At 51.9% G+C, this 23834-nt stretch overlaps 5 protein-coding genes across 5 annotated transcripts; 3 read left to right on the top strand and 2 right to left on the bottom strand.

The window, feature by feature from the left end:
- Positions 1 to 254: 254 nt before the first annotated feature.
- BDP55DRAFT_289442 (major facilitator superfamily transporter) lies at positions 255 to 2917 on the top strand. Its single transcript, XM_060566540.1, has 9 exons — positions 255 to 814; positions 880 to 907; positions 966 to 1062; positions 1135 to 1244; positions 1297 to 1370; positions 1425 to 1473; positions 1520 to 1932; positions 1990 to 2233; positions 2290 to 2917. Exons 1-9 carry the CDS (start codon positions 626 to 628, stop codon positions 2574 to 2576), a joined length of 1491 nt encoding a protein of 496 aa, XP_060425659.1. The 5' UTR covers positions 255 to 625; the 3' UTR covers positions 2577 to 2917.
- A 7861-nt stretch (positions 2918 to 10778) lies between these two features.
- On the top strand, positions 10779 to 15542 carry BDP55DRAFT_732146 (ABC-2 type transporter; the record flags this gene model as incomplete). The annotated part of the gene is made up of 3 exons (XM_060579906.1): positions 10779 to 11514; positions 11650 to 12689; positions 12747 to 15542. The coding sequence occupies 3 exons, from the start codon at positions 10779 to 10781 to the stop codon at positions 15540 to 15542; spliced, it is 4572 nt and encodes a 1523-aa protein (XP_060425658.1).
- Positions 15543 to 16927: 1385 nt separating this feature from the next.
- On the bottom strand, positions 16928 to 17573 carry BDP55DRAFT_675620 (uncharacterized protein). The gene is made up of 2 exons (XM_060575760.1): positions 17378 to 17573; positions 16928 to 17322 (listed from the first exon to the last, which is right to left on the bottom strand). The coding sequence occupies exons 1-2, from the start codon at positions 17451 to 17453 to the stop codon at positions 17033 to 17035; spliced, it is 366 nt and encodes a 121-aa protein (XP_060425657.1). The 5' UTR covers positions 17454 to 17573; the 3' UTR covers positions 16928 to 17032.
- A 2743-nt stretch (positions 17574 to 20316) lies between these two features.
- BDP55DRAFT_675617 (fungal-specific transcription factor domain-containing protein) lies at positions 20317 to 22222 on the bottom strand. The gene is made up of 5 exons (XM_060575759.1): positions 22064 to 22222; positions 21675 to 22013; positions 21324 to 21616; positions 20999 to 21259; positions 20317 to 20937 (listed from the first exon to the last, which is right to left on the bottom strand). The coding sequence occupies exons 1-5, from the start codon at positions 22095 to 22097 to the stop codon at positions 20362 to 20364; spliced, it is 1503 nt and encodes a 500-aa protein (XP_060425656.1). The 5' UTR covers positions 22098 to 22222; the 3' UTR covers positions 20317 to 20361.
- Positions 22223 to 22646: 424 nt separating this feature from the next.
- BDP55DRAFT_771619 (NmrA-like family protein) lies at positions 22647 to 23643 on the top strand (the record flags this gene model as incomplete). The annotated part of the gene is made up of 1 exon (XM_060581115.1): positions 22647 to 23643. The coding sequence occupies exon 1, from the start codon at positions 22720 to 22722 to the stop codon at positions 23641 to 23643; it is 924 nt and encodes a 307-aa protein (XP_060425655.1). The 5' UTR covers positions 22647 to 22719.
- Between the last annotated feature and the right edge of the window lie 191 nt (positions 23644 to 23834).

The raw sequence follows: 23834 nt of genomic DNA, 5'->3' as shown, positions 1-23834 counted from the left end.
CGGATGGTGGTGGTGGTGGTGTTGATGTTGGTGGTGCTTCGTGGTTTCGACTGACTCTTGTCTTCGCACGCTATCTGCTGCTTATCCTCCAGACTGCTTGTCTCATCAAACCCCCCTTGCCCTTATCCATTCCCATCGACCGCCTCTTTCTTTCTTCTACCTTCGGATCCCAAATCTAACCCCCGAGAACCCCGCGTTTGCTGCCCAGACACGCGGCTCCGACTTGTTGGAATCCGTCGCAATCTGGTCCCTTCCCCATGGGCTCTTCCCCAGAACGCACCCGGATCTCAAATGTTGCCCCCGCTGATCCAGTTACCCCGGATTCGGGGATCAGTCGTAGACATGACCTTTTGCGTGGGGTATCAACGATGCAACAGTCTTGAAAAGTTCATAAATACCACGTTTCTGCTGATTGTCCAGCATTTCGGGTTGGTCTTGACAAAACGAAGCAAGAGACTGACTCCATCCTCGTTTATGCTTATTTCTTAGACCGCAACTCTCTTCACCGCAGAGTTTAGCCCCGCCGATCCCTCTTGTTTTTGACAACCCCCCCTTTCCCCGAAAAACAGACTTTGCTGGGCGCACAATCCGGTCCGCGCACGAGATCAATAACATCAAATTTACAATGGCCGCGAGCGAGAAGCGTTCTCCTTCGGTGGAGCGCGAGGAGCATGCCATTCATACCGTCGATAGTGTCATCATGGACGAGAAGCCCATTCCTCAGGATGAGGAGAACCGTGACTGGACCGGGTCTGCGAAGAAGACCGATCCGGAGGAGATCAAGCTGGTGCGGAAGCTAGATTGGCGGATCATGGTAAGCCTCTAATACCCCTTGATATCACAAATGCTCGTTCGCAATCTAACGACTCTTTCAAACAGCCGACACTCTGCATTATGTACTTCTTGAGTACGATTCCCCCGCTCGATATCTCATCATCATCACAACGTATGAACTGACCAATCAGACTACGTCGATCGCAATGCCATTGCCCAGGCACGACTGAACAACCTGGAGAAGGATTTGGGCATGTCGGGAACGCAGTTCAACACCACAGTTTCGATGTAAGAAGCAAGATTTTCCAGAGCATAAGTGGTAAAGGGCGAGAAGGAAGGGTTGTTACTAACAGCCTACAGCCTCTTTGTGGGCTACGTCCTCATGCAGATCCCATCCAACATGTTGATCACCAGAATTCAACCTGGCATGTACATGAGCGCGTGGATGTTGATCTGGGCTGTGGTCTCAGGTAAGGAAACTATCAGTTAAGAAAGTGCTCGTCAAGTCTAACAGACATCTAGGATGCACGGCACTAGTCCAGAACTACGGAGGTCTTGTCGCTTGCAGGTTCTTCCTCGGTATCACCGAAGCTCCCGTAAGTTGCAACAATTAGCATCGAGCTATGAGATTTTTGACTTACACGACATAGTTCTACCCAGGCGCAACCTACATGCTATCAATCTTCTACACCCGTAAAGGTCAGCATCCCCTCCCTCTCTCCATTCAACCCCTAAACCCATCAAGTAACACCCCCCACAGAGGTCGCCTCCCGCATAGCCCTCCTCTACTGCGCCCAAATCCTCGCAACAGGCCTCTCCTCCCTCATCGCAGCCGGCATCTTCGCCGGCATGGACGGCCTCAACGGCATCGCAGGCTGGCGCTGGCTCTTCATCGTCGAGGGCGCCGCCACGGGCCTCGTCGCCCTCTTTGGCTTCTGGCTCCTCCCCAACACGCCCCTGACGACGCGCTGGCTCAACGACCGCGAGCGCGAGCTCGCGCACTCCCGCATGGAGAAGGATAAGCTGTCCGACTCGGATGACAAGAAGGCTTCTGCTATGGATGGGTTGAAGCAGGCTGTGAGGGACAAGAGGACGTGGTTGTTCTGCTTGATGCAGAATTTCCATTTGAGTGCTTGCAGTTTCAACTCTTTCTTCCCTGTGCGTTTTACTACTCTTATCGCTGTTTTTTGAAGGTGCATGGCTAATATAGAACAGACTGTTGTCAAGACTCTCGGTTTCAACACGACCGTCACCCTCGTCATGACCTGCCCGCCTTTCATCTTCGCTGGTGCCGCGGGTATCTTGTTCGGCTGGAGTTCCGGCCGACTTCACGAGAGAACATGGCACATCACAGTAGGCCTCGGCGTTGCAGTTCTCGGCTTCGTGGTGGCGGCCTCCACCCTCAACACAGCGGCCCGCTACGTTGCCTGCTTCATCTTCCCCATGGGAGCTTATGCCGGTTAGTCCTTGTCCTTTCTCTTCAACCTCTAAACTCTTTGCTGACTTTTCGTGTAGTGAACTCTGTCATCATCGGCTGGGCTTCTTCGACACTGTCACAAACCAAGGAGAAGAAGGCAGTCGTCCTCGCCATGACCAACGTCGGCGGCCAAATTGGCTACATCTACGGCGCCTACCTCTGGCCCAAGAGTGATGAGCCCCGCTATGCCATTGGTTTTGGCGCGTCCGCTGGCTTCGCCTTGCTCTCGATTCTCTGCGCGTGGTGGATTCGTGTCTTGCTTGTCAGAGAGAACCGAAGGATTCGGGCTTCCACCTCGGAAAATGTCAACTTGTATGGATACTAGGTGACGTAGCAAGAGCCTTTTGTAGACGTCCGAGGTTGGCAGTGTCATCATTGCCCTTTTGCACAGACTGGAGGCATGAATCAATTCAGCTGCTGGGACTATAGGGAGCTATGCTGCCATCGTGAGCGAGGCATGTGAGCATCAAATATGATACCATGGAACTTGAGTGGAGATCAGACTACTCACTGTGATGTATGTCCAAGACATCAAGTCGTTCTTCGTGCGATCGTGCCTCTAGCATACTCGTCACGGTCATCCTCCATTGTATCTAGTCTTGTATCCCCGGCAAAATATAGTTCAAGGCGAGAATAGTTCTAGTTTATTGCTAGTTCATTACGATGGTGTAAGGTATTTGGTACTTACCGAGTCATCGTAGGTTGTTCACAACAACTTTCCAAAGCACAACAGAATAAGGCCGCGTAGTCTAGCAGCATTGATTAGATAGGCGCGGTTCCCCAAGCACCCGATCTGGGCTCAAATAGCTGCGTAAGGTAGGCTCGCAACGCAGCCCATATAAGAGACCTCATTCCTAGCTGTATTTGATGTTGCTACGAGGATCATTCAGGGATCCTAGCCACGCTCCAAATACGATAAAGGGGGGTTTTCGGTATCCGTGTTTGACTCATAAATCATACAGCTAGCACGTCCCGTCAAACACCTTGGCTGATTATATACAATAGGGGCTGGGAGTTATGGAATGGTCACCCCTTTCCCATGATTGCATGTGCCGCAGCATACCCGTTCATTCACCGAGACGAAACGTTGTACATCATCAAACTTCAATTGACCGGGTTCTTTAACTTCTCCGGTCAATGTAATCAAATCTCGTTCTGAAGAATAACAATAAGCAGCGGAGGGGACGTGAGGAGGATGCTCTTGAAAGTCCACCACTCCAGCTATCTCGCACGCCTTTTTGGCCTACCTGCGAGTCTTATGGCCCTAGACGGGAAAGTATGTCACTCAAATATCAGGGGTTAGTTGAATCGGCAGGTGATGGAGTCTAAAGATCAATTTTGTTTCACCGGCTACAATACAGCGATAACGAAATGTATTTCGATGCAAGCTCCCTCTGCCCTCATCCATGTTGAACAAAATGCGCAACATCATGTACACGAAACATTGAACCAATCACTTGGGTTGAGCAATACGAGTCGTATCTATCGATCTCATATTCTGGCCCAAAATGATCGGGAATTCTGGCAGTATCATGCGGCAGATACGTTTCGCATTCACAGATGTCACATGTCACGAAATCAGCATTGCCATCGAGCTACTTTCATGACACATCATCCGCAAATAATGAATGAAAGCCGCCATGACATGTTGATTGACGCAGTAACTCCGAGAGATAACTAGTCTACAACAATCGAGACGACGCGATAACTCCGATCAACGTATCAAGCGAATGCTCATCAGTCTGAACTTGAGTTATGCGTGGCATCATCTACCACAGTTGATCCAGGGGTCCCGGCACACTGATCAAATCGACATATCGGCTGCAATTAACTGTTCGCTGACGACTGGGATAGCCATAATCTTGGTCCGTTTCAAGCCCGAAGTACAAAAATGCTAATGATTGAGTTATCAAGCATCGGGACAAACGTTACCTGGTATGACGTTAAACCTTGGTATCCTCCCTCAATGCTATCAGGGACGACACGACTCATGCTATGGAACGAACCCGCCGGTAAGACCAACGCGTCTTCGCGTCTAAAGTGTGCCTGAGTGGGCGGCCTAAACCAGTTCCCCATATAGACACCATTCGCCTTACGGGGCGGGCCGGACGTGGTCTGGAGAAGCGCATCACCTTATTCATGTGCCTTAAATCAGGCCTTCAGCGGCACTCACAGCGTTTTGCCACGAATAATACATAGGCCGAGGTTTCCGGGCACATGCACGATCAGTCATCACACGACTCGATCATCCCCCATTGGGACAGCATCAGCCATGACCCATCTGAACAGCTTGCCGTTACCAAGTTGCGGGGGCGGAGCTCGAGTGGTTCGGATGGTCCTTGCTTGTCCTAGACCCGTGATGAGGCCTATGTCCGATCAGGTACGGGCCCGGGAGAAGCATCGTCTTAGCCCCGGATCTTTCAATGGGGCGGAAATGAGCATTCTACCTGCCGCGAGTTTGCCGACATCAACATGACTTGTGTAGAGTTGGGCGCCTACATGAAGATGAAGAAAGTTGAGTCCAAGGCAAGGCCAAAAAGTCCGCACGTGGATTCCGAGGCTGTCGATGCAGTTGACTGATTGTCAAACAAGACAGAAACTTAATGGTCATTCTGCTAAGACCGTGCTGCTGCCGGTGCGCAGTCACGCAGTGCAGGCCCTTCTCCAGGTTCATCATTTGTTGTTAACGGTGGGGAGGAGCTTCTGCCGAAGGGAAGAGACCTGAGATGGTCACGCTATTCCCATTAGGGTAGTACTTTTGGCTGTGAGTGTCCGGGTCATCGTCGGATCTCATCATGGGTAGAATTGGAGCGGTTGTGACTTTGTCAGACGGCTGCTTATTAGTGATGCCGGGAAAAGACGGAGGTCGGCAGTTTCTTCCTCTCTCAGCAATAGCAGGCCGCAGCTATGTCAACTTGTGGAGGGATGGGCGTGCCATCGGGGCGATCCCGGAGTCCGACTGAATGATATAAAAATGAATTGGTCCGACTGGATGCTAAATCACCAAGACCCGGGGTTTTCAGGCTCAGGCTGACGCACAGCTCTGAGAGGGAGCGGGTGTGGTGCGGGTTGCAGGGCCGAGCAGAGCTGGATGTGGTGGACTGGGCTGGGCTAGGTGTGGATTTTACGGGCGGTGCGATTCTCGCGTTGCGCTGCGTCTGCTTGGCTGCGTGAAGGGCGGTAGGTAAGATTGAGTGTGGGGGTTGATTCTAATGCTGGTGAGCGTTGCCCGGTTGGGTTAAGTGATTTGACAAGTCACGTTTTTGAGTGCTTCCTGTCCCGTTTTCGAATTCGCGTTCGTATTGTGGATACGGTAGACATATTAGTAGAGGAGCCGGCGCAATCTTGACAATTCTGTCTGTACGGATACACAGTACTGAGTATGCGGGCTCGAAGCCAAAAGGCGAAAACAGGCATCGAAAGGACGACGTGCCATGTCACCCGTTATCCAGCAACTCTGAAATAAAGGGACCGCTGCCGCTGTTGGGTGATTGCGTCTTACGTTTGGAAGACTGTCGCATCTTTGCGTCGATACTTGGCGAAAATTGAGGAGGAACAGGATGGATGCCATCATCCTTGTACCTCCACGAATTTGCTGCCGCCTGCCGCTTGTGAATAGCCGCCACTCGGGGTGGTCGCATCGGTGTGATGATGCGCCAAATTTGGCACTTGGGGTTGCTAATGGAACACATGGCGGACAGTAGTGACGGATCCGGAGAACCGGTATTGGGTCGTGATCGCGTGTTTCCTGGTAGGAATTCAAGCGTCACCATAGGGGAATCAAAAGCCTCGGTCCATCGTGTTCCAACACTACGGATGTCGATCTCAGCCGCCGATATCTATCGATAATTCGATATCGGCCAAAGTTCCGACGGGTGGTGGAACCCCGAGACCACGGAGCCGTCATGAATTCCTCGGGAAGAGGCACCCGTGACGATATGGATGATGTAGGTAGGGCAAGGCCGCAAGTGGCGGGGTCGGACTCGGTGTTCGTCCCCGATGGTGGGATGTTTGGTTGCTACTGAAGCCTCAGCGTGAGGGCTGTTCCCAGAGAGCTTTCTAGACCGCTTGGTGGTTTCCTATTTGGCTCGTCTGGTGTGAGGACGGGAGGCTTTTTGCGAACGAAGGCCCTGGCTTGTGACTAGACTTTACGTGGTACGCCGTCAAACGTCGCTTAGGACGAAGGTTAGATCGTCTTGGTGTTGGGACGAGTCAGCAGACAGACGGTGGTCTCTGAGCTCTGAGGGGCAACTCTAGGGTCAGAAAGTCTGTTGTTTACTCCTTCAGTGGTGAGACTACGCTAAGACTTTGTCTCGCGGCGACTGCTGTTGATGGTCTGGCGTTGCTGTGCTTCCATCATGCCATGTGGATTGCGTGACCCGGCGAAAACTACAAGGGGAAGAATGTGCCGTCAATCTCGGAGTACTGGTGCAGCCCGCCCGGTACGCCCTCACGGTCGGAGTGGATGACTCCAGTCGGAACCGGGAGATAGATCTCGGACGAAGCTGATTGATTGATCTAGACGGGTCTACTGTAGTAGTATGTCGAACCCGCACCCTAGGAAGTATTGCTCCAAGTGTGCGATGTTGAAGCGCCAAACGGGTCAAATGCGCCGCGACCCTTGGGCCCTGGGCGCGGTGGGCGAGGCATGTGGGAATCCGAGTGATGCAGATCTGGCGAACAGGTCTGCGGTATGGCGGCGGGTCAGGGGTGGGTGCGTTTGCCGTAAATCGTCGTATATCGGCTGCGCTGATCGCCCAGTTGGAACGGGCTGCGACGTGGCCAGGATCGGGTCAAGGCGCACGCTTACCGAAGAGAGCGTGAAGATATTTACGGTCTTGTATTTGAACCATCTGTCTGTCTTTTTGCTGTCTCGATGGGATTAAAAGTGTTCACAGCGATGGTCTCTTGCACTATCAGGTCAATCAATAGGGATCAGCCTGAAGACCAGACGCTTACTGCGAACTTTAAGCTCCGAGGTGATTGGTAGCGGGCAGGACGCCTAGCTGCTGTGAGATTGGATTGGTGAGGATGAATTGGTGAGACGTATTTCTTCAGTCGCGACTCGAGAGTGCGAGGTGTCAAGCGGCAACCCAACCGTGGACCGTCAAGCGTTTTCGGTGGCCGGTGACGGATGGCGAGTCCCGGCAGGCGCAGGTGTGGGGCCAGTCGGGGGAAAGCAGGAGCCACCGTGGTCAGGCTCACCTGGCACCTGCCGCCTGCCTGGGCCGCTGCGGGTTGTCGGGGTGCTCGAAGAACCCGAGACAGGCAAGCACCACGTCGCTGTGGCTCCCTCGCTTGCGGCTCGTTTGGTGTCCACCCCTTTTCTTCTGGTCAAGCGAGTGGTACGTATCGACGAGTGGCTGCCTTCTAGCTCCATGTCAAATTTCCAATTGGACGCCGAGCGGGTCTTGCTGCTTCTTTGATGGGCCACTACGGGGATACGTACTCTGGAAATGGGGCCGTCCGAGGGAGCGGGAACTTGTGAACTCTGGCAATCTGGGCAAGAAAACACTATGCGGGCGAGGAAGGAAGGTACTCATCCAATTGGGAGCCACAATTCACGAACGAACCGAACGAGAAGAGAAAGTTACGAACGTCGCAGGAGCCAACAGGGAACGCTCCCTCCTTTCCTGGTGGAGATCTTTTTGCTGGTGCTCCGCTCGTAGTGTATGAACATCCGTAAATCGAACAGGGCCAAGACTCATGTTGCTGCAATGCTGACTGCAAATTGTTTGCTTTGCTAATATTTCTTGTACGTACCTCAACCAGATGGAAAAAGGAGTCTTGATCGCACCCGATAGCAGGGCTGTGCCGGTCTTTCGTGCCATCCATCCAACCTGTCGGGGATAAACACACCCTCAATCAACCTTCTCTCACCTCGTCGTCGGTACAGTTTGAGCAGCCTCATTGGCTGGTCGTCGGGCTGATAGGGCATCTCGAGGGGCAACCCAAGTCAATTACGTTGTGCCTGCCATGATGTTGGGATATGGAGGGGAGAACGAGCTCAAGCTGATGCTTACACATTAGGTACTTGCGGCAGGTACCTACTCTTAGAGTTCACGGTGACAGGGTGGGTAGTCTTACACGGAGAGTTGGGAGTTTCGAGGGTGCAAAATGGCACATGTGAGCGAATACTCCGTGCACTGTGCCTCGTTATTCATTGCCTTATCTGAATTTGCGCCATGGATATCCGTGATGAGGTGAGATTGGCAAGTCCACAGCCTTATTATGTTGCTGGCATTGGGTTGCTGCTGTTGGCGTTCCTGTTATCCGACTTGAGGTGTCAATTGTCGCCTGAGATTGGATGCAGGCCTGCAGCTGCATCCGTATGCAACCACAGGGAAACGGTAAACCGTTGACGACGTGTTACAGTCCCGAATGGAGGGCTAGACTCCCTGGGGTTTCTATCTCTCGATCTGCTACCCAAATGGTATGGCTTGCGCCGGGACGGGCAGTTGGTAACATGGCCTCGGGAATTGACAAGATGCCGATAGGGACCAAGGATTCAAGGATTCAACCACTGACGCGGCGCAGTCTACTGTCTCGCAGGGCATTGTCCCGGGCCCCTGCTACGATTTGATTGTTGGATCTTGGGGTGACAGAGAGACATGCAGCAGCTGTTCCTTTCTCTCTCCCTTTTTTGTCTGTGTTGGTGAGACGAAGTACGGAGTACCAAGACCCTGTGTTTCCTGTAGGTGCTCCATTTACCTTAGTCTGGAGTGGATCGAAAAATCAACCTGTGTACCATCGTAATATCGGACTTGAACTGTCTTACGGCCGACTTTGTTGTGTTGTGTCCGGACGACTTTCAAAGTCCGCATTCTACTCTATAGAAAATATAGAAATTGTGGACTGCATGTGGCGGTAAAACTTTGTGAATATGGTTAAGGTATGGTTGTTTGCTGGTTCCGTTCGAGAAAACCCCCCGCATATCAGGTGAACGGGGCGGCTACGAGTCTATGAGCATACTACGTAGAGTTCGTCATTAACCATGCGCCGTACAGGCTGGTCCCTGACTCTCGGTGATGGGCGATGAAGTCTTGTGGTGTAAGTCCAGTGCTGCAGACCTTCCATAGCAAGTAGGTGCTGAGAGGTGGGAATGTGATGTTTTCTTAGCACCGGCTATATTCGACCGAATACACGTGGCAGCGGACCAACTTGGACGGTGCTTACGCCCTTGCCCGCGGAGTTTGGACTCTGGTAAATGTGCTCAAACGGTCAGAGTCATCTGCCAAGTCGAGGCTGAGGTGGTGATGTCCAGCGAAAGTCCGCAAGTCTTTGGCGCAGGAAAACATCCGCACCTGCTCGAAATACATCTGCCACAGGGTGCCGACCGTCGATTCGGCGGACGTGGTGGGTTCTTCCCGGCGGGTTAGCACCTTCCATGGAACTTTACCTACCTCACCTTACCTTGGGTACAAAGTACCTGCCCGCCCATTTCAAAATTTCAACAGAGTGAGAAATGGAAGAGAAAGAACGAAGAGCTAGAGGAGGGAGCTAGGGGTTCTGGAGACTTTGTGGGCCCCGTCGAGCGCGTCATCCTCGCTACGGGGAAGAGTGAGAGTGAGAGAGAGGTACAGCGGTACTTCAGTACGTACCTCGTATCTTTGAGCTGCAGGCAGCGTATCTTTTGCTCTCTTGCCGCGTGGGAAGGTACATCACCCGTCGTACTTTCCCTCCCATCTGCATATCCCTGCCCGGTACGGACTGGCGAACATACGCCAGTGGACATCCATTTCGGGACGTTTCGATTTTCTGACCTTGGCCCCATTGGATCTGGAGACTTTTCGGTGCCTTCTGCGGAGGGTATTCAGTCTGGTCTTTTTTGCCTTGCGGAGGACCCAAGTACCTACCTACCTACCTACCTTACCTACTTGAGGTGACTGTGAGTGTGTGGTGGGCATTTATTATTCTTATTATTTGATTTTTATTTCAACTGCTTTGTTTTGTTATTTTTAATTTGCTCTTCTGGTTAAACTGAGAGGTACTCCGTACACCCTACTCATTTGCCTGCCCCATGTTCACAGCTCACCCTCCCGGCCAAGCTCCATTCCGTCCCATCTTTCCCACCGTGCTCCTCGACGCCGTCAAGTGTGTGTACCTTTCATCCTGGTCACCACCCTGAACTGCTGGGATCTCCTTCTTTAATTCTCGCAGCCCTCCCACCACTGCTTTCTTCATCTGAGGTGCTTCTTTTACCCCTTCCTCTTCCGTCACTTTCGACCTCTTTTCTCCCCTTTCCTCCTCACTTCCTTTTTTTCGCGTCGGTCCTTTAATCAATACCCTATCCGCCAGCGTATTGTGCTGGTTGGATGCTTAGTACCTAATACCGAAGATAATCAAGTGACGGCGCCGTCGTTGAATCGACGTTGCGACGAGAGCAAGAAGCAGCACGTTCGAACCTGTGCCGAGCGGGTGGTGACTTGCACACCTAGCAACATCAACGGCACTACCGACTAACAAGCGCAACTTCTCGAAAATTTGGGATCGCGGTTGAGTCCGTCTCCTACGAACATCCGCCAACATGGCTTTCGCCGGGATGGCTTCTATTCCCAACTACGACAGCACGGCACAGACGTCTGGTGTTCCCATCAACTCGGCCCGCAACAACCACCACGAAGAGGAGGATATCGCTGCCGCTAACCAGAACACCGTCGACACCGCCGCCACATCCATCACCGAGGCAGGGAGCGACAAGGCCCCAAAGAAGACCTCAACCCCTTTCGACAGCGACAAGATCTCTGCCGAGGGTGAAGATGAGGATTCCGAGATGGAACGCCGCCACTCGTTGGTGCAGTCGCTCGCGCGCAAGTACTCTCACGCCTCGGCTACCGGTACCGTGAGAGGAAACCCCTTCTTCGCCGACGAGTCCTCGCCCCTGAACCCGAACTCGCCCGACTTCAACGGCCGTGCTTGGGCCCGCGCCATGGTCGACCTCGTCCAGCAAAATGGCGCTTCCTTCCGTACCTCTGGTGTCGCTTACCAGAACCTCAACGTCTTCGGCTTCGGCCAGGCCACCGACTACCAGAAGGATGTCGGCAACATCTGGTTAGGTGTGGCTGATCTCGCCCGTAAGCTTACAGGGGGAGGTGGAAAGACCAGAATCGACATTCTTCGCAACTTTGACGGTCTTGTTCGCAAGGGCGAGATGTTGGTTGTCCTGGGTCCTCCCGGTTCTGGATGCTCGACTTTCTTGAAGACTATCGCGGGTGAGACCAATGGTCTCTACACCGACGATACCTCCTACTTCAACTACCAAGGTAAGTGGCGCTAACGTCCTAAACCAAGCTTGCAGAGGTTCAGCGTGGATGGCGTTGAGTTTCCTCTCACGCAAGACATCACGGCCGCCACCTGGTGTAACGTCGTGTAAATCGTTCGGTGCTAACAGGGCCTAGGAATGACTTCCAAGGAGATGCACACCCAGCACCGTGGTGAGGCCATCTACACCGCCGAGGTGGACGTCCACTTCCCTCAGCTGTCTGTGGGCGACACCTTGACTTTCGCCGCCCGCGCCCGTCAACCCCGCCAGCTTCCCGAGGGTATTAGCAGCAACGACTTCGCCCAGCACCTGAGAGATGTCGTTATGGCCATGTTCGGTATCTCGCATACCGTCAACACCCGCGTAGGAAATGAGTACATCCGTGGTGTGTCCGGTGGTGAACGCAAGCGTGTCACCATCGCCGAGGCTGCCCTCTCCGGCGCTCCTCTACAGTGCTGGGACAACAGTACCCGTGGTCTGGATTCCGCCAATGCCATTGAGTTCTGCAAGACCCTCCGTCTGCAAACCGAGCTTTTTGATAGCACGGCCTGTGTGTCCATCTATCAAGCTCCCCAAAGCGCCTACGACCTCTTCGACAAGGTTGCCGTCTTGTACGAGGGTCGCCAGATCTTCTTCGGCAAGGCCACCGATGCCAGGCAATACTTTATTGACCTTGGATACGACTGCCCTGCGCGTGCCACAACCCCCGATTTCTTGACCTCCATGACGAGCCCCCAGGAGCGTCACGTCCGCCCCGGCTGGGAGAACAAGGCACCCCGTACCCCTGACGAGTTCGCTCTCGCCTGGAAGAACAGCGCCAACTACACCGCCTTGCAGGCTGAGATCGAGGAGTACAAGCAGACCCACCCTCTCAACGGTCCCGACGCCGTGGCTTTTCGTGCCTCGAAGAAGGCCCAGCAGGCCAAGGGACAGCGTGCGAAGTCTCCCTTCACCCTGTCCTACGCCCAGCAGGTCAAGCTTTGCTTGTGGCGTGGATTCAGACGTCTGATCGGTGATCCCAGTATCACTGTTGGTTCGCTCATCGGAAACGTTGTCATGGGTCTCATTATCGGAAGTGTCTTCTACAACTTGCAGCAGGACACCCAGAGTTTCTTCCAACGTGGTGCCCTCCTCTTCTTCGCCTTGCTCATGAACGCCTTCTCCAGTGCCCTCGAGGTAAGTTCTCAATCCGTCAATTAACAACAAGTGATTCGTGAGCTAACCTGAAATCAGATTCTGACCCTGTACGCTCAACGCCCCATTGTCGAAAAGCACTCCCGCTACGCCCTGTACCACCCGTCCGCCGAAGCCGTTGCGTCCATGTTGTGCGACATGCCGTACAAGGTCATGAACACCATCGTCTTCAACCTGGTCCTCTATTTCATGACGAATCTGCGACGCGAGCCTGGAGCATTCTTCTTCTTCCTTCTGATGTCCTTCTTCACGGTCTTGACCATGTCAATGATTTTCCGAACCATCGCTTCATCCTCTCGAACCCTGTCGCAAGCCATGGTGCCTGCCGCCATTCTCATCCTGGACCTTGTCATCTTCACTGGTTTCGTCATTCCCATCGACTACATGTTGGACTGGTGCAGATGGCTCAACTACCTTGATCCTCTGGCATACTCTTTCGAATCCCTCATCGTAAACGAATTCCACGGTCGCAACTTTGCTTGTTCGGAAAGCCAATTTGTACCCAGATCAATTGTCCCTGGATACGAAAACCTCCCATCCGCTCAGCGGGTGTGCAGTGCTGTCGGGTCCGTCGCTGGTCTTGATTACGTGAGCGGCGACGACTACGTTGGTTCTGGTTTCCGCTACTCGTATGCCAACCGCTGGCGCAACTTTGGTATCCTCATCGCCTTCATGCTTTTCTTCCTGATGACCTATATGGTCACGGCTGAGTTGGTCTCGGAGAAGAAGTCTAAGGGAGAGGTTCTCGTGTTCCGCCGAGGACACAAGCCCGCTGCCCTTAACGAGAAGCACTCTGACGACCCCGAGGACATCCGTGTCGGACCTGTTACCACTGCCGACCGTGCCCGCATCACCGAGAAGAACGATGGTCTCATCGAGGAGCAAAGGTCCACCTTCCACTGGAACGACGTCTGCTACGAGGTCCAAATCAAGAACGAAACGAGGCGTATTTTGGATCATGTTGACGGATGGGTCAAGCCCGGTACTCTGACTGCCCTCATGGGTGTGTCAGGTGCTGGCAAGACTACGCTTTTGGACTGCTTGGCTGATCGTACCTCCATGGGTGTCATCACTGGTGAAATGCTGGTTGATGGTTACCATCGCGATGCTTCTTTCCAGCGCAAGACCGGTTATGTCCAACAGCAAGATTTGCACTTGCAGACCACCACTGTCCGCGAGGCTCTCAACTTCTCTGCCCTCCTTCGTCAACCCGAACACGTCCCGAGACAAGAGAAGCTCGACTACGTTGAAGAGGTCATTAAGCTCTTGGATATGGAAGAGTACGCCGATGCCATAGTTGGTGTCCCCGGAGAAGGTCTTAACGTCGAGCAACGTAAGCGTTTGACTATCGGTGTCGAGCTGGTTGCGAAGCCTCCTTTGTTGCTCTTCGTCGATGAGCCGACTTCTGGTCTTGACTCACAGACTTCCTGGGCTATTCTCGACCTCTTGGAGAAGTTGACCAAGAGTGGTCAGGCCATTCTCTGCACTATTCACCAGCCTTCCGCCATGCTATTCCAGCGTTTCGATCGTCTCCTTTTCCTCGCCAAGGGTGGCCGTACTGTCTACTTCGGTGACATTGGTGAGAACTCCAAGGTCATGACCTCGTACTTTGAGCGTATGAGTGGCATGACTTGCCCTCACGACGCCAACCCGGCGGAGTGGATGTTGGAAGTTATTGGCGCCGCTCCTGGATCCCACACTGATGTTGACTGGCACCAGGCTTGGCGCAAGTCTGAGGAATTCCAAGGTGTCCAGGCCGAATTGCAGAGACTAAAGGATGAGCGCGGTGTTCAGATCCCTGCTACCCACGACAAGGGCAGCTATCGCGAATTTGCTGCCCCCTTCTTCGCCCAGCTCAAGGAGGTTACCCACCGTGTCTTCCAACAATACTGGAGAACCCCCTCCTACATCTACGCCAAGGCTGCGCTCTGCACCCTGGTCGCTGCATTCATCGGTTTCGTTTTCTTCAAGGCCCCCAACACCCAGCAAGGTCTCCAGAACCAGATGTTTGCCATCTTCAACCTGCTTACCGTCTTTGGCCAGCTCGTCCAGCAGACTATGCCTCACTTTGTTATTCAGCGGTCCTTGTACGAAGTGCGAGAGCGGCCCTCCAAGGTCTATGGCTGGAAGGTCTTTATGCTCAGCCAGATTATCGTCGAACTTCCCTGGAACACCCTCATGGCTGCCATTATGTACTTCTGTTGGTACTACCCCGTCGGCCTGTACCAGAACGCCATTCCTGCCGATCAGGTTACTGAGCGTGGCGCACTGATGTTCTTGTACCTGCTCGTCTTCCTTCTGTTCACATCGACCTTTACCGACTTCATCATCGCTGGTTTTGAGACCGCTGAGGCTGGTGGCAACATTGCCAACTTGCTCTTCATGCTTTGCCTCATCTTCTGCGGTGTGCTCGCCAACCCCGACACCATCCCCCGCTTCTGGATTTTCATGTATCGTGTATCGCCATTCACGTATATTGTCTCAGGCATGTTATCCACGGCTGTCGCCAACACAGAGGTTGTCTGCGCTGCCAACGAGTTCCTTCACTTTGATCCTCCTTCGGGAGAAACCTGTGGAGCCTTCCTTCAGGACTACATCATGGCTGCCGGCGGATACCTCCGCGAGCCCAACGCCACCACTGACTGCCAGTTCTGCACCATTCAGGACACCAATGTCTTCCTGGCCAGCGTCAAGAGCGACTATAACGACCGCTGGAGGAACTTTGGCATTGCCTGGGTCTACATCATCTTCAACATCTTCGCCGCCCTGGGCTTGTACTGGTTGGCGAGAGTGCCAAAGAAGGGTGGTCTCTTTGGCAAAAAGAAGACCGAGTAAGGACGTTGTCACAATAAAAGTTTTCCTTGATACGAAAAGGATGAGAAGAAAATGAGAGAAAACGACATAAAACGTTGGAGGGATCACGTGTGTATGAGCGAGCTGATTAGAGAGGAGAGCTCGGGTGCAAACCTGGAGGACGTTTTGTAAAGTCCATTGCAGATTGATGTATCTGTGTGGCATTGGTCCACATTTCGGGCGGACAGCTTAAATGTCCATCATGTGTACTTTGTTGATATCCTGCAATTGGGATACTGCAGAGATGGTACATCCCCAGTTTTCCTTATTGTTACTCTTGATAGATAACTAGAAGCAAGCTTCTTGACCGAGCAAGACTGTTCCTATTCTGTGCTAAGAGACGGAATACGCGTTCGTGGTGATTACCCGGGGGTATGTTAGAAATCAGTGAAGATCCCCCAGTCAACTATTCGGCGATGGTCGCGACAGGGGGCGGACGGCCACAATCTATGTCTCCCGTGAAAGTCCATGGTGTGTGGTAAGAGGAATGATTCCGAAAGCTGCCCCATCATACCTCCTCTGAGTGAGTTAAAATTGCAGTGCAAGGTATTCGGTAAAAGTGGAGATTTTCGTCCATCCGGACGTTGATTGGGGGCTTTGGCTTCACCGAGAACTCCATGCAGTCAGCATGTTCGGTAGCTCAAGCTCAGCCTGCTTTTCTGGGCGTACATTGCTTGTCCTAATTGCTTATGGGCTTTCTGAGAGGCAGAATCAGGAGTCGGGCATGCAGGAGTCTTTCCTGGGAGTGGGTGGAAGATGAGGTTGAGCCGGAGAGCCCAGTGTACCTGTCGGATTGGAAGTCCAATTCGACCTCGGGGCAAGGGACCGCGCAGGGGCCACTTACAAACCCATCTCTTTTACACCCTCACGCAGAAATTAATACATTTCAATTTGACCTCTTCGTCAACCCACGGTTCGAACCAACTACCTTGTGATAGGGATACCAGCAGTACCTGTCATACCCGCGGCGACGAGCCTTCTTCCATCTTGAGATTGCGTATTACCTTGAGCTATGATTGAGAGCGCAATTGCTGTGTCGGGTATTTGGAATGTCTACGAGATGGTAGGCTGGCTCACTGTGATGAATTCAATGCATTTGCTATTTTGCTTACTCTGCAGAGTGGACAGAAGGCGAGCTCTGTGATACGAGGCGGAAGCGAGATGTCTGAAGTCGCCATTAGGACTTTGTGAGACAAGCTAGGAGGCTCCTATGTACCACATGGTCTCGAAAGAGCTAGAATCTCGGACAGTGCAGAGCTCTATGAAGGGGGTTAAAATGCAGTGTAGTGACTAAAGGAACCCTCGCCTGGGTCTGGTCTAGCGGCATTGCCATCTGCACTCTTTGCGTCATGTCCTACTTCGTCTGTTCGAGAACGTAGTAACAAAAGGGGTTGCCTCTCAATTTCTCAAATCTTCTCAACTCCCAAATAAGCTCTGCGTCGTGGAACGCTTCAAATCCAACCCCCCCCAATTCACTTGCTACACCCACCCTGCGCTCCAACAGTGTACGTGGCCCCCCGAATATCGTTCGACCCCAGCGTCCCTTTATCTTGACCGCGAGCATCCTCAATAGTAAACGTACCCGCAAGGAAATCGTTTAGGTTCGCAGAGGTGTTGATGCCGTTGACACGGTCGATGACGTGGCATTGTTCGTTTTGGCAGCAGCATTGCGGTGTGCCTACGAAACCGGGCGTGCCACCTTCGACGGCGTCTGGGTCTCTGAAGATTTGGAAGGTTTTGCACTTTTTGGCTTGTCTCTCGGCTGGGAGGATTGGTTAGTTTCAGGATCGAGGGATGGAGGAGTGTGGGCTATGTACTTAGGTCTCTGTTTGGAAGGACTGATGAGGCGACTAGGGTTGCGGTGATGAGAGTGAGGATGTAGGTGCACTTCATTGTGTTCGAAATGTGATGAGTTTCAACTGCAGAATAATGACTTAAAATGGCTTCAAGGTTTGAAATGGCTCGAAAGATGGACTTAAAAGATTGACTTGAGACTGAGAGACAGACTTGAGAGGTGAGCATTCCTTTCATCGTGAATAGGCCGGTATGAAGCTTGCCTTTATAGTCACCAGGCTCAAACCCCGAGATCTATCTTCTCCTCTTCGCTTGTAAGTCCGACGGTGTTCATCATCTGAAATTGTCATCTCACCCAGTCCGCCTCGAAAGCTCGGATGATAGGTCCAGATCCGAGTCAGTCAACCAGGGGCTCCTCAGCCAAGAAATTGACTCAACTGGTCTTCAAAAGCTTAATTCTCGGAAAACCGGAAGCGAATGCTTAGTTAAAGTTCAAGGTACTATCGAAGAGGGGTTTGAAGGTAATACGATACAAGAAATATCTGCGCTGCCCGCCACGTTCTTGGGAGCTAGCTTAGATGCGCACGTTCCCAAGGCTATCCGGTTCTAGAACCCCAATGAGAATGACCCCACGAGCAGAGCCACGATGGTTCCAGGTTGATGATAACTAACTTTTGACTATCGTTGCAAATGCTAATGTACGCGTATGGATTTCGCCGTTCTAAGAGCACTACAGGGGGTGTTCCGGTCGGGATTGACTACTTTACCACGACTGGCTTATAAGCAGCAGAGGATCGAATCTCCTTCAGGCTTGAGGTGTGTCATGTGATGCCATTACTGCAAATTTTGAGGAAATGAATGCTCGTGTTCATCTTGTCTCTCTTCGTGTTACAGAGAGCAGAGCAATCATAGAGACTGGACACTACGTGACACGTAAATGTTCTCAACTTTTGAGTTTCTGGCAGCTCAGCCTACTCGGTTGTAGCCGCCTTGGCCAAGCAGTTCCATTTGAGAGAATAGAGTTGCCGTTTATCCGTAGTGGCTTAGACTGTTAAATGGTATTGCGGAAAGATGTCAGAGAGAGGAAAGAACATGCCGCCTTGTTCGATAGTAAACGAATGACTATGTGCGTCCCGTGGAAGCTACGACAACATTACAGAGGACTTTTTGATCGCTGCGGATACACGAGGTTTAGTAGTGACACTGGGAAGACTTCTCAAGGCTGTATAACCATGAGTCGTCCGTAGCAAAGCGTCTTCGTAACGAGTGGGTCTGAACTCTTGACTCGCAAGTCCGACGGTCCGACCTAATTAGCCCGCGAAAGCCCTGGCATATTCTGAAAATTAGTGCTTCGCAAGTGGACCTGTTTCTGAGTCTGCCTCAACAAGGGAGTACTGGGACGTGTCGTCTTTGGTTGAGATGGGGTGTGGGCAAAGAGCTTAACGCACACTTACATGTAGGTGGTTTGGTCTCTGCGCAATTGTGGTGTTGAAGCCCTGAGGCGGGGTGAGAACGCAGTAACAGGGCAGAGATGCTCACGCCACCACTGACATTGGCAGCGACATTGCGCAGATTCTTAGTGTAATGCTCCTCAACCGCTGTGATTCTCTCCTCGAAGGTTTAGAAAATCACGCTGAAGGGGTTTTTGTCACACTTCGTTGCCATGGTGGTGGGGGATCGGAGAGTATCCCCCAGAAGGAAACATTGATTGAACGAAGTCCTTGGCGTCGATAGCATTGAATATCATGCATCTACCGCCGACGAGACCAAAGCGTCATAAATGGGTTTGGAGGTGAGAGGCCACCAATGTATAGGCAGCGGTTTTTCCCAAATGTGCACTCATTTGACCGAAGTAGAATATCCCGCGCATTCGAGCAAACCCAGCATTGTCTCGTTGCGTTCAAAGCCTTAGTCCGTGGACCAACAGTTCGCAATGGGCCGTAGTGAATCTTTTCGAGACAACATAGGCTTGAGAAAACTCTCGCCAGCGCGTCATTTGAAAGACGCCTGAGACCAAGACGCCATACATGGAAAGTTTTGACAATAGGAACCCATGGCAGCTTGAGAGCCCCGGAACGCAGGGGTAGCAAGTTGCCGAGTAGCCGTCGTTTGGAGCTTAGAGATAAAAACACGGGGTGTACGTTGAACCCCTCCTCTGGCGCGGACCCTTCGTGCAGGGTGATCTGCATCGCTTGGGGAGCCGGCGCCGAACCCGAGGTTGATGCCGCCTGTAGATACGTCACTAGTCCATCTAGAAAGGGAGCTGAACATCTTTTTCAGAGCTTGGGAAAAGATGTTCTGGTTTCCTTTGATCGTTTTTTGATCTCCTGTTTGTCAAATTTGTTGATAGCGTCATATTTCTCAGGACCTATATAGAGCCAAATTCATTTGACGAAATTTTTGCGGTATCCATACACCATCCGATCCGTTTCATCCACATCGGGTGGGGAATGAAAATTCAATGCGGCTGAAGTTCTCACGTTCGAAGAAACCTTGCCATTCCCGGGAAACACTTGCCCAGATTGAGTGGCCATGCTTCTCTTTCACCCTCTGGAGCTGTTCCAGAATCATCAAATCATCAGGCGAATTCAGGCGGCAAGACTGTCCACATACAATATTTCAGTGACGTACAGGGTGTACGTCGTATTGAAACGTGGCTTCATGCTTGCGTAGTTGGTTGATCAACAGGTCAGCTTGTCGAGATAACGGTGGGAGGCGGGGAGTGGTTTTGTGGTGGATATCGTGCGATATGTGGCGACGGTGTTGGAAAATAAGTATGTTGCAGTGGAAATTACGAAGCGCCTGGTCATACGTTAAGACCCAGGTCATTCTTTCATGTACGATCGAGGAGACCAATCTCCTAAAGCCTTCGTTACTCATATTTGCCGCCTAATATGGCGAAAGCTGCCACCGTAGGTCTCTAGGCAAATCTAGAATCTAGGGGCTTAATCTTTGCAAAACTAGCCAATAAGCATTGTTCAATCACATTTACTTTCTACTACTTTATCTATGCAAAGGAGGGCACCGTGTTGCTGGAGCTGATGGCCGAACTCAAAATGCCAAGGTAGTCCACCAACACATCGTCATCCTTGTGTAAATCCTGCTGAACCCAAATGGACTGTATCGTATTCTTGACCGCCTGTATACTTCGTATCCGAACATCTCTTTGGGTTCTCTCGATTAAGTTGATGATGCCAATTCTCTGTTCGTCACTTTGTGCCTCACAAGCAAGAATCAATAAAGGAAAGAAGTGCTCGCAGGTGCATGACTGAACAGGTCCCGCGAAAGCTGCCCCCACCAGAGCATCAAGATTTGCAGGGGGTTCCCATGGGCTCTGCGAGGCCCGCACGAGATATATCTGTGTCGCCATCTGGTACAGCTCCACGGCGAATGCGGCGTCAGGGTCTGCTGTCGATGGGATAGCTGTGTTAATGGAGATATCCCGCACCCTTCCACCAAGGTCCTTTAGTCGATTTTGGTAACTTTCGTTCTGACTTCGGGGGTCCCGTGGGTCCACCAGGGTATCGCAAACCTCGGAAAGCAGGTTGAGAATTGCATACGTCGGGTTCACAGGGGGTATGTTCTACAAGTTCAGCGATTAGGAGGGGTAGCTATTGTTGGTCATGAGTGAGTGAACGACATACGGGTCTGTACCTCGTTAAAGGGGGGTACTGGAGATCTTGCAGCCTTGAATGCTGCTTAATCGACGTCGATGGAATCAAGGATTTGTGGCGCCAATGATGCAAAGCGAACCGAGATTGGGTTTCATGATAGTAAGCCCAGTTCAACAAATGGCCAACGCCGCTGTCGTATGGTTCGTCCTTGAGTTGCGTGGCGTGAATCATGTCCACAGCACCCCATGTGTGCCAAAGCCATTCGCCTGAGCCCTCCGAAGGTTGCATGATCTATGAAGTGAATATTGAGCTCCTCAGTGAGGTCTGATTTGTTAGGAATTATCTTTTTACTTACCTCGAAAGCACCCAGAACCATAGATGCGGCTACATGTTGGGCCGCTTTCCCGACGTGCAAGATCAAGTGCTCGCTCGTCACCGAGGCTGACAGATAATGAATCGCCTGTATTTTCAGCTTAATAGCTTGCTCGTTGAGTCCGTGTCGGTGTAGTGAAGCATAGGCAAGTAAAGCATGGAATAGCGCAAGACCGGAAGTTGTGTCTCGTGCCAATGCCATGCTCATCAGTGCGTTTCGAATCTTCCCCGTATTTTGACCAAATGTGACTAATGACCTGTAGGCAAAGTTCTGGACTGAGGCTGTTGTCAATCTCATAAACTGGGGCTAAATGTCTCCTATTCTTAAGCTTACAGTGATGAAACAGGTCTGGGTCCATATGACCGACTCCAAGTTGAGGCTGCCTCAGGAACCTCGGGAACGACGGAGTTGCATAGCATTCTTGGTTCGGTAGGGAGGAGTAGCCATACAATTCCATGTCATGCGAAGTTGTGTTTATAAAAAAGGGATTGATAGTAATTCTGTTGGATGTGCCCATGGCCGTCACTGCCGGTGCATCAATACCCTTGAGTGCTCGTTTCTTATCGCCTTGCCTCGGCCACGACAATCGAAGTTCGTACCCCTTGCATTCTCGCTGGGATCGGGCACATTTCATGCAGGTTGGCAGAGCTCCATCGCATTGAATCTTACGAGCTGAAGAGGCGTCGTCAGAAAAGTCTCACATGGGTCCCTGAGTCACTGACCTGTACACGTCCAGCAGCACTTTCGTGTCTTCATCGCGGTAACGGATTGACCAGCATCTCCTGGCGAGACTTCACTGGTCACCGTTGTCGGGTCAAGTCGGTAGATGATGCGATTTGTGATGTGCCATGTCAACCCCCTGGATTTGGGCTCGGAGAAAGTTGCTCTCGCTGGGTCGCTGACATTTAAGTAGTCGCATGGAGCAGGTAAGACCAGCCATTTGTAAGCCATCCTCTAAGCCTCTTCAAGATGCATTACGAAAGGACCCCCGAATCCTTTCCATCTATCACTTACCCCACAGGAAGCAACTTTTATCGAGGCTAAGAGCTTTGTGCATCTTGCCGCTTGTCCGTCTTGGGCGATGTGCTTACTTCGGACTTCACTCTTATCCGTCAACCCTTGCGAAAAACGCACAGGTTGGGCGACGGCAAAGCCTCAGTATGCCTAAGTTACTGGGCATTATGAATCAATGAAAGAGACGTTCCAGTTGTTATAGAGGTAAGGCAACATGGTCGGCACTTGGATATAAAATGATCGCTTCAACCTCGCAATGTTAAGCAGTAATTCACTACACAAACACATCCAAATAACACCATCATCATCTCTCTGCTCCCACAATAGCTTATATTCAGTCGACCATTTTTCAGCTACAGACAACATGACTACCTATTTAATCACTCAGGCAACTGGACAGCAGAGCCGCTCGGTCATCTCACACCTCCTTCAAGCTGGTGCCAAAGTGCATGCTGTTGTTCGCGATCTTCAGAAAGTCCCACCCAGCTTGCAGCACCCTAGCATCACCCTCTTCCAAGGTGAAAGCAAGAACTTGGATGGTATCCTCCAGGCAGCCCAAGGTTGCAAGGGAGCTTTCCTGAACACGTTCCCTTACCCAGGCCTAGAGGCCTTGCAGGCTAAGACCATTGTCGAAGCATGTCAGAAAGCTGGCGTCGAAAGTGTTGTTGCAGCTACAACCCACGGCACAGGAAGCAAAGATTTCTGGGATGACAACGTCACTAGGGAGATCCAGCTGCACCAGTACTTTTGTTCCAAGGCAGAAGTTGAGGAAATCGTCCGGGCCGGAGGGTTCAAGTCGTACACTATCCTCCGCCCAGCTGTCCTCCATTTCGACTTCTTCGTACCGGGCGCTTACGGAAACTACCCTCGTCTCCCTACACATGGAGAGATTGACGACGTTCTTGTCAATGGTGCTCGCGTGCCTTACACGGACGCGAACGACGTCGGCAAATACGCTGCGGCGGCCCTGCAAGACCCGACCAAGTTCAATGGTGAAGAAATTAACATGGGCCATGAACTCTACACCATGGAGGAAGTGCGTGACATCCTCGTCAAGGTTAGTGGCAGAAACGTGGGAGTGACTAAGAGAACTCCCGAAGAACTAGAAAAACTGGGCATTAGCGTGTTTGGCCAAAAGTTCCATATTATGTCCAACGTCAAGGATCTCAGCTGGACCACTCAGTCTTCCAAGGATGTTGGGGAGAAGTTCGGCATGCCCTTGGGTTCCATTGAGGAGGCGTTGCAGAGAGACAAGGCTCAGCTTTTGGAGTGTTTGCCTGAGAACTAGTCTCATTGTGGACAGTAGAGTATTTGTAGTCATCAATTTGTGTGAATTCAAGAACCAGTATGTTCTGCTTAGGTACTGTACCCTGTAGATTGAACTTAATATTACAAGATGGATGGTCTCGTAACTGCCGTGTATGACATGAAGTTCTATATTTGCAACCACCTCGACAGCTTTCCATGAATATGTTCATA

The sequence above is a fragment of the Colletotrichum godetiae genome (assembly GCF_030913485.1).
Source record: "Colletotrichum godetiae strain CBS 193.32 chromosome Unknown BDP55scaffold_45, whole genome shotgun sequence".
NCBI classification, from domain to species: domain Eukaryota; kingdom Fungi; phylum Ascomycota; class Sordariomycetes; order Glomerellales; family Glomerellaceae; genus Colletotrichum; species Colletotrichum godetiae.
The sequence above is the reverse complement of the archived record's forward strand: the minus strand, read 5'-3'. Positions and strand labels throughout refer to the sequence as shown.

Excerpts from the sequence above, each read along its gene's own strand:
- BDP55DRAFT_289442 (XM_060566540.1), top strand. The coding sequence starts at position 626 with ATGGCCGCGAGCGAGAAGCGTTCTCCTTCGGTGGAGCGCGAGGAGCAT. Across the intron at positions 908-965 it reads CTGCATTATGTACTTCTTGA|ACTACGTCGATCGCAATGCC; the intron begins GTACGATTCCCC and ends CTGACCAATCAG. Across the intron at positions 2,234-2,289 it reads CCCCATGGGAGCTTATGCCG|TGAACTCTGTCATCATCGGC; the intron begins GTTAGTCCTTGT and ends CTTTTCGTGTAG.
- BDP55DRAFT_675620 (XM_060575760.1), bottom strand. The coding sequence starts at position 17,453 with ATGAAGTGCACCTACATCCTCACTCTCATCACCGCAACCCTAGTCGCC. Across the intron at positions 17,323-17,377 it reads CCTTCCAAACAGAGACCTAA|CCGAGAGACAAGCCAAAAAG; the intron begins GTACATAGCCCA and ends CAATCCTCCCAG.
- BDP55DRAFT_675617 (XM_060575759.1), bottom strand. The coding sequence starts at position 22,097 with ATGAAGACACGAAAGTGCTGCTGGACGTGTACAG. Across the intron at positions 21,617-21,674 it reads CCCAGACCTGTTTCATCACT|TCCAGAACTTTGCCTACAGG; the intron begins GTAAGCTTAAGA and ends CAACAGCCTCAG. Across the intron at positions 21,260-21,323 it reads TGGTTCTGGGTGCTTTCGAG|ATCATGCAACCTTCGGAGGG; the intron begins GTAAGTAAAAAG and ends TTCACTTCATAG.